This window comes from Leucopleurus acutus (assembly GCF_964270905.1).
Source record: "Leucopleurus acutus genome assembly, chromosome: 8".
NCBI lineage: Eukaryota > Metazoa > Chordata > Mammalia > Artiodactyla > Delphinidae > Leucopleurus > Leucopleurus acutus.
Genome location: NC_139151.1, coordinates 61022485 through 61035834, shown reverse-complemented (window position 1 = coordinate 61035834; position 13350 = coordinate 61022485). Strand labels below are relative to the sequence as shown.

General features: G+C 43.3%; 1 protein-coding gene across 1 annotated transcript; it reads left to right on the top strand.

The window, feature by feature from the left end:
* Positions 1-10959: 10959 nt before the first annotated feature.
* Positions 10960-12984, top strand: UBQLN3 (ubiquilin 3; the record flags this gene model as incomplete). Its single annotated transcript, XM_082844572.1, has 1 exon — positions 10960-12984. The coding sequence occupies exon 1, from the start codon at positions 11014-11016 to the stop codon at positions 12982-12984; it is 1971 nt and encodes a 656-aa protein (XP_082700698.1). The 5' UTR covers positions 10960-11013.
* Positions 12985-13350: the final 366 nt, after the last annotated feature.

Sequence of the window (13350 nt, the reverse complement as noted above, 5' to 3'; positions counted from 1 at the left end):
GTGAGGAGCGCAGATACCAGACCTTAAGGGGAAGAACCTTGAAGATCAAATTAGCAAATGAAAGAGGCCAAATTCATGACTAGGACCAGTTAAATCAGAAGCAGATGCCAGAAAAAGGCCGTGCGGTCTGCTAACTAGCCTCACTGGCATCCAGTGGAGCTCTTTATGCAGAATCTCTAGGCCTCACCGAGACCAATTCAGTATCTGCGCTTTAATAAGATCTCAGGTAATCTGTATGCACATTAAGGCCTCAGAAGCATTGCCTTAAACACAGGAGCCTTCTTCCCAGGTAAATGCAATTTAGGGTGCAAAATAGAAAAGGGGGAGGGTGGGTGGGGGAGGCCAAAGAATGGACTGATATGTAGATCTGAAGCATCTTTTAGAATGAAAGCTCACACAATTCGATATTAAAAGGGCTTTCAGAATAACCCTAGTCCAGGCTGGGGCTCAGAATGAAAGTTAGAAATAAGATGGGTGGGACTGCCCCCGAACTGGGAGTTCTAGTGAAAACAGGGTAAAAATCTAAACACGTGGCAACTGCATGCATAAATGAGTTGAGATTGTGCTGAGGAAATAATTTTCTTTTGCCCTTTTGCAGGAAGCACTCGATAAATGTTTGAATTGGAACATACTTTAAATTTTTTTAAAAACTTCAAAAAATCACTACCTCATGCATTCAAAATTTATAATGATTCAATAACTTTCCAAATTCTTAAAATATTGTCCTGCACAGGTTTTCTACTCCCTGAGTGTTAGATAATCCATTAACTGAGTGTCTTTTTTTAGGTTAGATAATAAAATTCTAATCATTTTTTTCTGCATTTGTGATATTCCACTTGTAATTCCTAATCGTTTAAACCCTGCTGTATTTTAACTTGTTGAGATGTCAGAAGGAGTCATAGTCTCCTTTATCATAGTGCATTTGTACATATTTTATTCCCTACTCTATTCTTTCAAAAATTGTTTTGATTTTGCATTTTTTAAGGTAGGCATTGAGTTTGTCCATAATAATGACTTAATAATTTTGAGTATTTACTATTTTTTCAGGCACTCTCCTGTGTGTTTAAACTTCTGCCTCACTTAAGCCTCACCAAAACTCTATAATATAAATATTACTCTGTCCATTTTATAGGTGGAAGAGACAAGCTCAAAGAGCTCAAACAAAAGGTGGGGGTTACACAGCCAGCGTCTAAGTGTCAGAGGCAGCGTTTGAACCCAGGCACTCTGTTTGCAGCACCCATGCTCCTAACCACACATTTCTGTCTTCATTGATTGATAGATTAAATGTTGTTGCTAATCTCGCTGAGTTCATTCGCAGTGAGGATGAAAAGATAAATTATCTGTATCATGAGCTCCTAAAGGGAAGGGACCCCATTTCTCTTACCGCCCTGTCACTTCAAGTGACAGTAAGTGGCCCAGCCACAGATGGCATACATCTCCAGGTGACCGGCACACGGAGGCTCCAGATGTGAGGCTCCATGTGGTCAAAGCTCCTCTGAGCAAACCAAGGAGTTTTACATAGATTCTGAGCAACTGAGAGCGCTCACTCGTTTGGTCTTTCTTCTTGAACAACCGCGCACGGCCCTGCTACCTAAGGGGAAATGCACAGCTCTCGGGCCAGCCCGGCCTTTGCACGGACTGAATGCGGAAGGCTCGTCTCCCAGCTCCCTCTGGGAGGAGTCAGGGCCTCCCGGGGCGGGGTGGGGTGGGGGTGGGGGGCGGTAGGATAAACGGTGCTCACTTCCTGGAGCAGAAAGGCTGGAGATGGGGGGAAGGGCTGCTGACCTCTGGATCCACACCAGCCGCAGGGTCTGCCATCATTCCCTATCAAAACTTTCAGAGCTGCCTCCCCTACATCCTTCAGCTTCCAGAATCAGGGTTTCATTATCACTATCTTTACACAGGCTACTCCCAGCTCCAAAGGTGCCTCTTCTGTACTCTCTTCCTGAACTTGAGTCAACTCAAAACTGCAGAGGTCTCCCTCGCCCTGCCTCCACCCGCGAACCTCCCAACCAACCTGTAGGGCGCGTCAACCTCTGAGTACTAGTGGGGACAGCGGTGGCTGGCCAGAAAACGGATTTGCTCACCAACCTGGAATCTGTATCTTGGATCAGAGCCGAGGATTTACAGCTGCCGCAGCCTCCACCAAAGCAGAAAGGCGTAAGGGGAAAGGGGCGGGGCGAGGGGGGAGGAGATGCTGCTGATTTGTCCTGTGCGGCATTAGGTCCTGCACTCCAGGGCCCCGTCCAGGGTCAAGAGAGCTGTTCCGCTTACCTGATGAGCTGAAAATTCTGAGGCCTTGGAGAACACCTGAAGGCCAGGGGTGGCACTTGTAAATTGTCTTCACTTTAGCTTTCCGACCTCATGTCAGTGTTAATAACACTGAGAATACACCTGTACCCCATATTAAAGTACCAATTAAAATGTCTGAATAAAAAATATCTAAAGTTATATGAGTAAGGAAAAATAACCACTGGCATTATAATGGCATGTCTTGCAAAAAGATCATTAAAAGTTATCAATTTAAAATTATGAATATAATTTAAAATTACATTACAGATGTAAGCTTATATCTGTGATTTTAATCTATATAACTGAGAGACTGTAAATGTTTGTTCTTAGGTCCTTATGAATACATGCAAAGCTTATAAAGCCCTGGGAACCTTAACTATAGGGTTTCAATAGCATGGCACCTCTGAGAAGAAAAGGAAGGCTAAACTTCCTGCCCCAAGGAAACTGACCTGGTCTGGGAAGGTGAGCTGTGGGAGGAGGGCCTGGACCTCCAAGGGTGTCCAGATGAAAGTCAGGACAGAGGGCTGGGTGACTAACGTAATATTTTCAGGGTTCATCTAAGTCGTATCTTGTATGAGTACTTTGTTCCTTTGATGGTTGATAATACTCCATTGCATGGATTTTCCACATTTTGTTTATCCATTAGTCAGTTTTTTAGACATTTGGATTGTTTTTACTTTTTGGCTATTGTGAATAATGTAGCTATGAATTTTCCTGTACAAGTTTTTTTCTAAACATAGGCTTTTTTATTTCTCTTGGGTGTATACCTAAGCATAGAATTGCTGGATCTTGTATTTACTTTTCTGAGGATCTTCCAGGCTATTTTCCAAAGTGATTGTACTGTTTTGCATTCCCACCAACAGTATAAGAAGGGGTCCAATGTCTCCACATCTTTGCCAATACTTGTTATTATATGTTTTTTTTCTATTATAGTCATCTTACTGAGTGTGAAGTGATAGCTCATCGTTATTTTAATTTTCATTTGCCTAAGATGTTTGCCTAAGGTGTTTAATTTGCATTTGCTTAATGGTGTTTATCATCTTTTCATACACTTTACTATCCATTTGCATGTCTTTTTTGAGAAAGGTCTATTTGGATCCTTTATCCATTTTTTAATTGTGTTATTTGTCTTTTTCTGAGACCTTTCTATATTCTAGATACAAGTCCTTTATGAATTCTGTGATTTGTAAATATCTTCTCCCATTCTAAGGGTTGTCTTTTCATTTTCTTGATTGCATCCTTTGAGGAACAAGTTTTTAATTGTGATGAAATCCAATCTTTTTGTCACTTCTACTTTTGATGTCATATCTATGAAGGCCTTGCCTGATCCAAAGTCATAAGGATTTACTCCTATATATTTTTTTAAAAGTTTTATAATTTAGCTCTTACACTTAGATCTAGGATCTATTTTAAGTTCGTTTCTACTGTGTGAGATAGAGGGTCAATTTTATTCTTTTGCATGTGGATATCCTGTTGTCTCAGGACCATATTCTTTCCCCATTGAATTGTCTTGACATTGGCAGGAAACCATCATTAAGGAGTTTTGTGTATGTGTGTGTGTGTGTGTGTGTGTGTGTGTGTGTGTGAGACAGAGAGAGAGAGAGAGAGAGAGAGAGAGAGAGAGAGAGAGGGAGAGAGATGGTAGGGGGCAGATGAGGAATCACATGTTTTGAATGTCTAAATGTTAAGCGAGAAAAGGTCACCTGGCAGCCCTGAGCAAGTTGAAGAGGTCTGGAGCTGACAAAAAATGCCTAAATCCAGGACGAGTAAATGGCTAGTTATTGCTTTTAGTATGGAGGAAAAGTTGCTTAACTAGATGCTACTGAGTATAGATAGAAGAGAATAAATTTGTTAATAATTGGTTTTCTCTTCATGAAATTGGGGACAATGTGTAGGTGGGGATTAAGGATAAGTAACTCTAGATGTACACCCAGGTCTCTTACTCTCACATCTCAGTGAAGGACATTAAGCAGAAAAAGTATGTAAGTTAAGAGATGAAGAATACAAATAAGGAGAGAAATGAGCTGAGCAAACCACTTTACTCCAATAAAAAGTAATAAAATAGTCTTAAAAAAATAAAAATAAACAGAAAAAAGAAACAAAAAGAAATGTGAGCTGATATTCAAGGGAGCACATGAAGAAACTTATTTCTAGGGAATGTTCCTCGAAGGAACAGAGCAAAAAGCCAAGGCAAAAGCTCAAGGGAGCCTTGATATTAGAGAGGACCAGTATCTAGGTCTGGGAAGGAAAAGATTCCAAAGAAGTTTGGTATCTAGCACAAGAATTAGCTCAAAATTCATTTCATCAAAAGGTTTTTTAAACATGAGGATGAATAAATCAAAGAGTTGGTAATCAATTCCATTCGATACAACTTGCATTTCTTTTCTGATTTGTATTTCTCTTAAGAGACCAGCGACTCCAAAATTCCAAGTCAAAAGTTACACTGCGGTTTTTAGAATATCTTTTTATCTTCAAGTTCTCCTAACAAGTTTTCCTTGATCTTTCTTATTTCCTTCACCCCACCGCACACTTTTGAACCCCTACTTTATTCAAGCCCAATCCACGCTCCCTCACCCCTTAAATGTGTCTTCATTTGCTTTTACAGATTCGGTGTTTGCACTTAAAATTCAGCTTATCACAGAGAAGTTTGTGAAAAATGGAACATGGTCTTTACAAAGAAACTCTGAGAAACTCAACTGGCAGATCAGGTACTGAATAGCTGTTGTTGTGTAATGTATCTGCTCATCTACTTTCCATCAATCAATAGCTATTCCATGACGTTCGATTTTATTCTTTTACAGGCAATGGAAGATGCAGTAATTTGTATTTTGGGTAGATCTGTTGGGTGACCAGGTAGTTGGAGGCTTGGAAGTGCACAATGCTGAAATCAGGGAGATCCATTCAATGACTATTGAAACAGTCCAGATGAAACTATATAAACTAAGGCAGTAGAGTGAGAATATGAAGGAACTGATGAAACAAGTTGCTAAGACGGAATGATTAGGCTGTGACAGCAGCATATTGGAGGAAGGAAGAAGGAGGAATCTAAGATGGATTTTTTTTCTTTTTTAAAATTTTTTATTGAAATATAGTTGATTTACAGTGTTGTGTTAGTTTCAGGTGTACAGTAAACCGATTCAACCATATGTATATATATATTATATATAATATATATATTATATATAATACATATATATATTCTTTTTTTATATTCTCTTCCATTATACATTATTACAAGATATTGAGTATAGTTCCCTGTGCTATACAGTAAATTCTTGTTGGTTATCTACTTTATATAGAGTAGTGTGTATATTTTAATCCCAAACTTCTAAGATTGATTTTTGCATTAAGCTATTGGAAAGATGGTGAGGCTCTTCACCAAGGTGGGGAATTATGGAGATAAAGCAATTTGCTGAGGGAAAAAGAAATGCACATTTGTTGTTGTTTTTTAAACCAAGTTAGCACTTTCTGGATATCATTCATATGAGATTAATAAATTCTGGATCCCAAGTAAGCTGTAGCCACTATATTTTACTCTAGATTTGTGAGTCAACACACTATGCGAGGGTTAAAGCTACAGGATACAATTATAGCCCTAAGGAGTATATATGGAATGATAGGAAACAAGAGGCTGGAGAATAACACTCTGAACTCTTTAAGGCCAGGGATCATTTCTGTATTCATATGTGTATACCTAGAGTGTAGAACAATACACAAAATGTACTAATTATTTAGAATTGGCTTGTGGAAGGAAGAAAGTACATGACTTCCTTTTCAGGGATCAGATCACCAAAAGAAAGTAATATAGACTCCTCTTTATCTCCAGCAAGTCTCTCTGGCTGTAGACCCTGGAGTTCTTATTTTTGTATCTTCTCATGACCCCCAGTTGGTTCACTAGAATAATCTGCCTGGACCCTGATCTTGTTTTTATGACGGCAATACTAAGCCTTTCTGAAAGGGGGCAATGTTTTATGACTTCTGTTTTTCTTTTCTCCCATAGGAGGGGAAAAGTGTCCCAGAAAAGAATATATGGATGGGGGTGGGGTGGGGAGTGTCAGTCACTTTGTCTTGTGAACTGTGGTATGAGCCCTTATGGGAATCATAGTGTAGGGAAGATGGGATATTGAGCAGTTAGCAGATATGGGTCACTGATCTGGGTATTAAGGATTCGTGATCAGCAGGAATGGGCAAGTGTCTACGGTAAGAGAGTTTGGCAAGTTCTCAAAGTCAGTGGGGGATGTGGAGTAAAAAGTGTCTCAGGATTGGTGATTCTCTTCCTGTGTCCTCACATTACTTTTATTACTGAAAACTTGGTTATTGTGCTACAGAAATTGCAGTCTGAGCCATATTCTGCCTGTCGATCTCATCACTGGGAGTGTTTTGACTCACTTGCCTCTTCAAATTCTGAATCCATTCTGGGAGTTGTAGCATTATGACCCATGCTTTCCATCACTGTAGAAGGAAGAACCCAAGTCTTGCCCTCAGGCCATGTAATACCCATACCCTAGATCATGGAATTTCTAGAGTTTTTCCATACTTAGTCACTCAAAAGCCTCTCCTGTGGGGTTAATGTCAGGTTAGATTGTCCTTCTCTGACTTTTTTTAGCTCTTTCTATACTCACCTTCATGTTCTCTATGAAGCCTTGGCTTTAGTTGAGGAGGCAAAGAGTCTGTTCCTTTGAACTGTAGGAAAGACTCAAGACAAATTGAACTCTAGGTACTGAGAGTTGTACTGCACTTCAGCAAGATGTTCTGCACTTATTATATCCAAAGACTTCAAGAAGTAAAACTAGGACAGACTGGCATCTGATATAATAGTGTGTTATTATAATATATCAATTATCTCCTGAGTCAGACCTACAAGATAGTGGAGAAAGGGGTATCTCTTTTTAGGTGGGAAAGAGGCTGGGATCAGGAGCTACATTCACTCTTAGGCAATCAACCACATTCTCTCTTGTAGTCCCCCAATATCTCCAGTAAAAACCAGGAAACGTACTTGGAACAAGCACAGGGTAATGGCAATTTCAGGTCTGCACTTCATTGAACAAGCCCAGAGACACTGCTTTTTGCTGTGCAAATGTCCGGTTTGGTAGGTAGCTGGAAAGCCCATTTCTGTGAACAAACTCTCTACCATTTTTCTTTCTTCATGTTTGTGTAGTACATTTAATTTCACCAAAGACTTTCAAGCCATTATTCAATTTTCATTACAACCCAGGAAAATAAAATGGGCAGAGATTATCATCTTCTTTAAGAGATGATAGCTGAAGCATGAGCTCTAAGAAAAATAAAACAGAAGTCTAAATATGAGGCATCTACCATTCTAAATGAATTGGATTTACTTTAACATATTTTATTCATTAATTAATCTTTCTAACATTGGACTTCTAGTCCCATTCCCAGGGGTATAAATGAGGGCTAATTGGGACATGGCAGGAAACTGTACTTACCATCATTAGCCATAGGGAAATATAAATCAAAACCACAGTAAGATACCATGTCACACCCACTAAGAGGGCTAGAATTTTAAAAAAATATTAATAACAACAAATGTTATAGAGTATATGAAGAAATTGGGAGTTTCATACATGCAAGTAGAAATGTAATTTGGTATAGTCACTTTGGAAAACAGCCTGGCATGTTCCTCAGACAGATAAACGTAGTTACCATATGACTTAGCATTTCTACTCCTAGGTATAAACCCAAGAGAAATTAAAACATAATTCTACAAATACTTGTACATGAACGTTCATAGGAGCATTATTTATAACAGCTGCAAAGTAGAAATAATTCAAATGTCCTTCTACTTATGAATGGATAAACAAAATGTGGTATATCCTTACCGTGGCATATTATTCAGCTATCAAAAGGAATGAAGTACTGATACATGCAGCAACGTGCATGAACCTTGAAAACATGCAAAATGAAAGAAATCAGTCACAAAAGATCACACATTGTGTGATTCCATTTATTTCAAATGTCCAGAACTGGTAAATCTATAAAGAGAGAAAGTAGATTAGTGGTTGCCTAGGGCTGGGGGTGGGATGAGAGAAAAATGTTAATGATTGCTAAGGGGATACATTTTGTTGGGGGCAGGGGAGTAATGGTAATGTTCTAAAATGAATTGTTGTGATAGTAGCGCAGATCTATGAATATAATACCAAAAATATTGAATCATGCACTTGAAATAGGTGAATTGTATGGTATATAAATTGTATTTCAATAAAGTGCTAATTTAAATTTTAAAAAAGGGAGAAAAGAAACTGGACTTACCTCCTGCAGCAGAAAGAAATGTGGGCTGCTGGCCTCTCAATCTCTTCTTATCTCATGGCTGAATTCCTTTATCCAAGGGATTAATCCCTTTATCCAAGGCTTCAGGCCTCCCCCTCCCATCTCATTCAGCTTTCTGGGTCAGGGTCTGCTGGACAATGGCCTTTGCACAGCCACTTCATGGCCCGAGATCAGCTTTTCTATGTTTCTCCCCAAGCTTGGATTACACTTTAAACCTGCAAAATTCCCTACATGTCTCTACCCGACCCCAGCCAACTGCTGAAGTCTGGTGGGTGAGGTGAAACCTCTGAAGGGAAGATGAAGGCTGCCTGGCTTCACTCACCTATACTTGCACGTGCAGAAAAGGACAGAAATTAAGGAAAGCTTCTGGGGGTGGGGAAGTGTCTTGAAGCAACAGGAGGAGCCAGAAACACCTCCTATAGAGCCAATTCAAATACATTCAGTCATTCCAAGTCTAGAACTCTGCAGCACCAATCAGAAAGTGGGAAGAGGAAGAAATGTGTGTCCTAAGCAAGAAAGAACTGTGTCAGGATTTTAAAGAACAGCAGGTACAACAGGCTTTAATAATACCAGAGGCCGGGCTTCCCTGGTGGCGCAGTGGTTGAGAGTCCGCCTGCCGATGCAGGAGACATGGGTTCGAGCTCTGGTCCGGGAAGATCCCACATGCCACGGAGCAAATAAACCTGTGCACCACAACTACTGAGCCTGCGCTCTAGAGTTTGGGAGCCACAACTACTGAAGCCCACTCTCCTAGAGCCCGTGCTCCACAACAAAAGAATCCACCACAATGTGAAGCCTGCACACCACAATGAAGAGTAGCCCGCACTCACCGCAACTGAAGAAAGCCCGCGTGCAGTAACGAAGACCCAATGCCGCTCCACGGCACGTGAGATCTTCCCGGACCGGGGCACGAACCCGTGTCCCCTGCATCGGCAGGCGGACTCTCAACCACTGCGCCACCAGGGAAGCCCCCTATGCATTTACTTTTAAACCCACACCAATTAGGTTTTCTGTCCTCACCACTTTTCCAAATTGGCCTCATCATGGCCCTCAATCTAACCTGTCTCTCTTGTTCAAATCCAGTGATCAGTTCTCTGTCCTCATCTTACTGACCTACCAGGATCACTTGACACAGTTGGTACTCTCTCCTTTTTTTGAAACTCTTCTCCTTCTTCATTTGGCTTCTTTCTCTCTCTAACTTCTTTTTCTGACTTAATGTTTTATTTCTTCTCAATTTCCTTTGCTGAATTCATCTAATCCTCCAGACTTCTAAATATTGTACTATCCATGACTCAGTTTTTTCTTACCTCTATCCTTTTACTATGCTCACTAATTGCACAGTTCTAAATACTCTGTTGATGCTGATGAACTCTAGACTAACAATGTTGAACTACCTTCCTACACTTTTATTTGGATGTGAAATAGACATCTTAAATATATGTAAAACTGAACTCAATTTTCCATTTAACAACCTTATTTCCTGGTCATTTTTTTACCTCAACAAATAGCCAATCCATTCTTTGAATTTTTCTGGGGGATAATAATAATGGGAAAAAAAATAAAAAGTTTATTTCATCCTGAACCTCCCTTTCATACTCTAGATCCTACCCATTAGAAAGTCAATATGTTGAAATATAAATAAAGAATTCATGGCTAATGTTGAATCGGAGAGGAAACAGGAACATATGATGCCAGGAAGTGGCTCAACTGGCAGGTAGCTGAATTTGGGTTTTCATGGGCACACAAGGGATTAAGGAGCTTTTCTTAATTGTCCAATACCAGTCTGAGTCTCCACATACCACAAAACAGCTGTGTGAAAGCAAAACTCTTGGCTTGAGAAGGAAGTGTCAGCCCAGGCCCCTCACTATGAAGAAGGCAATTGAGACAAAGGAAATAGAAGAGTTGAAGGGTTGGGGGAGATGAAGCCCCCAGGGATTCAGAACACCTTGGAGAAGTCTCAAAAGTCCATTGTATGAGGCTGTGATGTCAGTGCTGAGGTCACAGAGGAGACCTGATGGAGTGAGTTCTGGCTTAGAAGGCTTCCGTGGTGGCTGTTCAGCAAGATGAGGGCAGTTTTGAGCCTTGTATAAGAGGAAGGACGGGGCCACAGCTGATTGGTATGTTTCCCCAAACTGGGCCCTTCATGCTGCCCTTGCCCCTTCACTCATCAACTGTAGACCTCTTTCCCAGGGCCTCAGGTTTCCCTCCCATGACCCCCGACATCTCTCAAACCCAAAATCCTCCCAAAGCATCCTATCCCAGGGACCTCATAACCCTTTCCATGTGGACCCTGCAGTCCCCCCACCCTGAGATCCCAGATCCTCTTCCTGTTCACCTTTCCTACTTTCACCACTGCCCAAAAGGCTGATCTCGGTCTCCCATCCCCATCCCCCTAGCTGTGTTCCCACAGACCTGGGCCTCCTGCTGCCCACCATGGCCAAAAGTGGAGAGGCCCTGACGCAGGGCAGCCCGGTGCTGGTCCAGGATCCTCACCTCATCAAGGTGACAGTGAAGACGCCCAAGGACAAGGAGGATTTCTCAGTTACAGACACTTGCACCATCCAGCAGCTGAAGGAAGAGATATCCCAGCGCTTTAAGGCCCACCCTGATCAGCTGATCCTAATATTTGCTGGCAAAATCCTCAAGGACCCTGACTCACTGGCACAGTGTGGGGTCCGAGATGGCCTCACTGTTCACCTGGTCATCAAGATGCAGCGCCATACTGTGGGCACTGAGTGCCCAGCTGCTTCGGTCCCTATCCCAGCCCCAAGCCTTGGATCACTCCCTCAGCCAAGCTCCATTTACCCAGCAGACAGGCTACCCACCTTTAGCTTAGGTGTCCTCACAGGCCTCAATGGGCTAGGCCTGACCTCCGGTAGTTTCCCCGACCCGCCAAGCTCACTGATGTGGCAGGATATGTCTGTGCCTGAGTTTGTGGCTCAGATCATTGATGACTCCTTCATCCAGGGTCTGCTGTCCAACACAGGCCTGGTGCGCCAGCTGGTTCTTGACAACCCCCATATGCAGCAGCTGATCCAGCACAACCCTGAGATTGGGCACATTCTCAACAACCCTGAAATCATGCGGCAGACAATGGAGTTTCTATGCAAACCTGCCATGATGCAAGAGATGATGCGTAGCCAGGACCGGGCACTCAGAAACCTGGAGAGCATCCCTGGTGGTTACAATGTGCTCCGTACCATGTATACAGATATCATGCACCCAATGCTTAATGCAGTGCAGGAGCAGTTTGGTGGCAATCCCTTTGCTACCACCACTACTGCTAATGCTACCACCAGTAGCAGCCAACCTTCAAGGATGGAGAACTGTGACCCTCTCCCCAACCCCTGGGCTTCCACGTTTGCAGGCTCAGCTGGTAGGAGAGGCAGGAGGCCTGGGGACCAGGATGTATCCGAACTTAGAAACAGCGTTTGCAATATTCTAGGTAATATGAGGCTCTATGACCATCTCCAGCAATTACATCAGAGGCCCCTGTCCCTGAGAACCTATCTGCAGGGGATTGCATCTACCCTCAGCCCAAGCCAAGAACCACCACCACCACCAGGAAGCCAAGTTCCCCCAACTTCACCCTCATCCCAGGAACTTGAGTCAGGCCAGCCTCTCCCCAGGGAGTCAGTAGCAATAAAGGGGAAGCCCTCCTGCCCCGCATTCTTGAGATATCCCACAGAGAGCAGTGCTAGAAAAGCTGGAAGCCAAGATGGTGCAGGGAATGGCTCCACTGCCCACAGCACCAACATGCCTGATCTTGTCTCCAGGCTGGAGTGTGCTGCCAACAAGGCCCCATTCGTTCCTTCCCCACCTTCACCCACGGCAGTTACCGCTGGAACCCCTGAGCATGTCTGGCTGCCGCCACCAGCTTACCCAAGATCTCTGAGGCCAGCCAGCATGAATGAGGCCCCACGGTTGCAGGATGAAATGCGCTGGCAGCTGCCACTGCTGCTGCACCTTCAGGCAGCCATGGCAAACCCTCGTGCCATGCATGCCTTGCTGCAGATTGAGCAGGGTCTGCAGATCCTGGCTACTGAAGCCCCTCGCCTCCTCCTTTTGTTCATGCCTTGCCTGGCAGGGCTGGGAAGTACGGCAGGAAGTACAGAGCCTCGAGAGGGTGCCCTTATGCCTGCGGATCCTCCCCTAGCCCCAGGTCCTGAAGTTCCCTCAGCACAAGGCTCTGTGGAGCTGGGCCTCCATTCCATGCCCTTCCTCCAGATGTTGCAAGCCCTAGCTGGCGCCAATCCCCTGCAGCTGCAGCCCGAGACTCACTTCCGGGTGCAGCTAGAGCAATTGCGGGCCATGGGCTTTCTGAATCCTGAAACCAATCTGCAGGCCCTCATTGCCACCGGAGGTGATGTAGATGCTGCTGTGAAGAAGCTGAGGCAGCTGTAGGAGCCCTAGTTGTTCAGACCGTATCTTTTCCTCTGTGCTTTTTCCCCCATATCCCCTACCTTAACACCCCCATTCTTGAATGCAGCTGCACTATGATGCTCTTTACTGTGGAGGCAATGTTGTTCCAGAGTCATTGGGAAGAATGAGAGCCAGGACAGGGTGGGGTGCTGTGAGTGACCCAGCCATCCCTGCCACTGTACCATCGTGGTACCCCAGTCTGAGCTCTGCTAATGCCTATCTTGAGATGCAATTACATCCAATCTTCCGTGTCATCTGCTGCCTGAGTCTGATTTTTTTGTGGTCTATGAGAAAAGCGGGGGGTGTATAGGAGAAGAGGTGGTGGTAAGAGCTGTCTCTGCATGGATG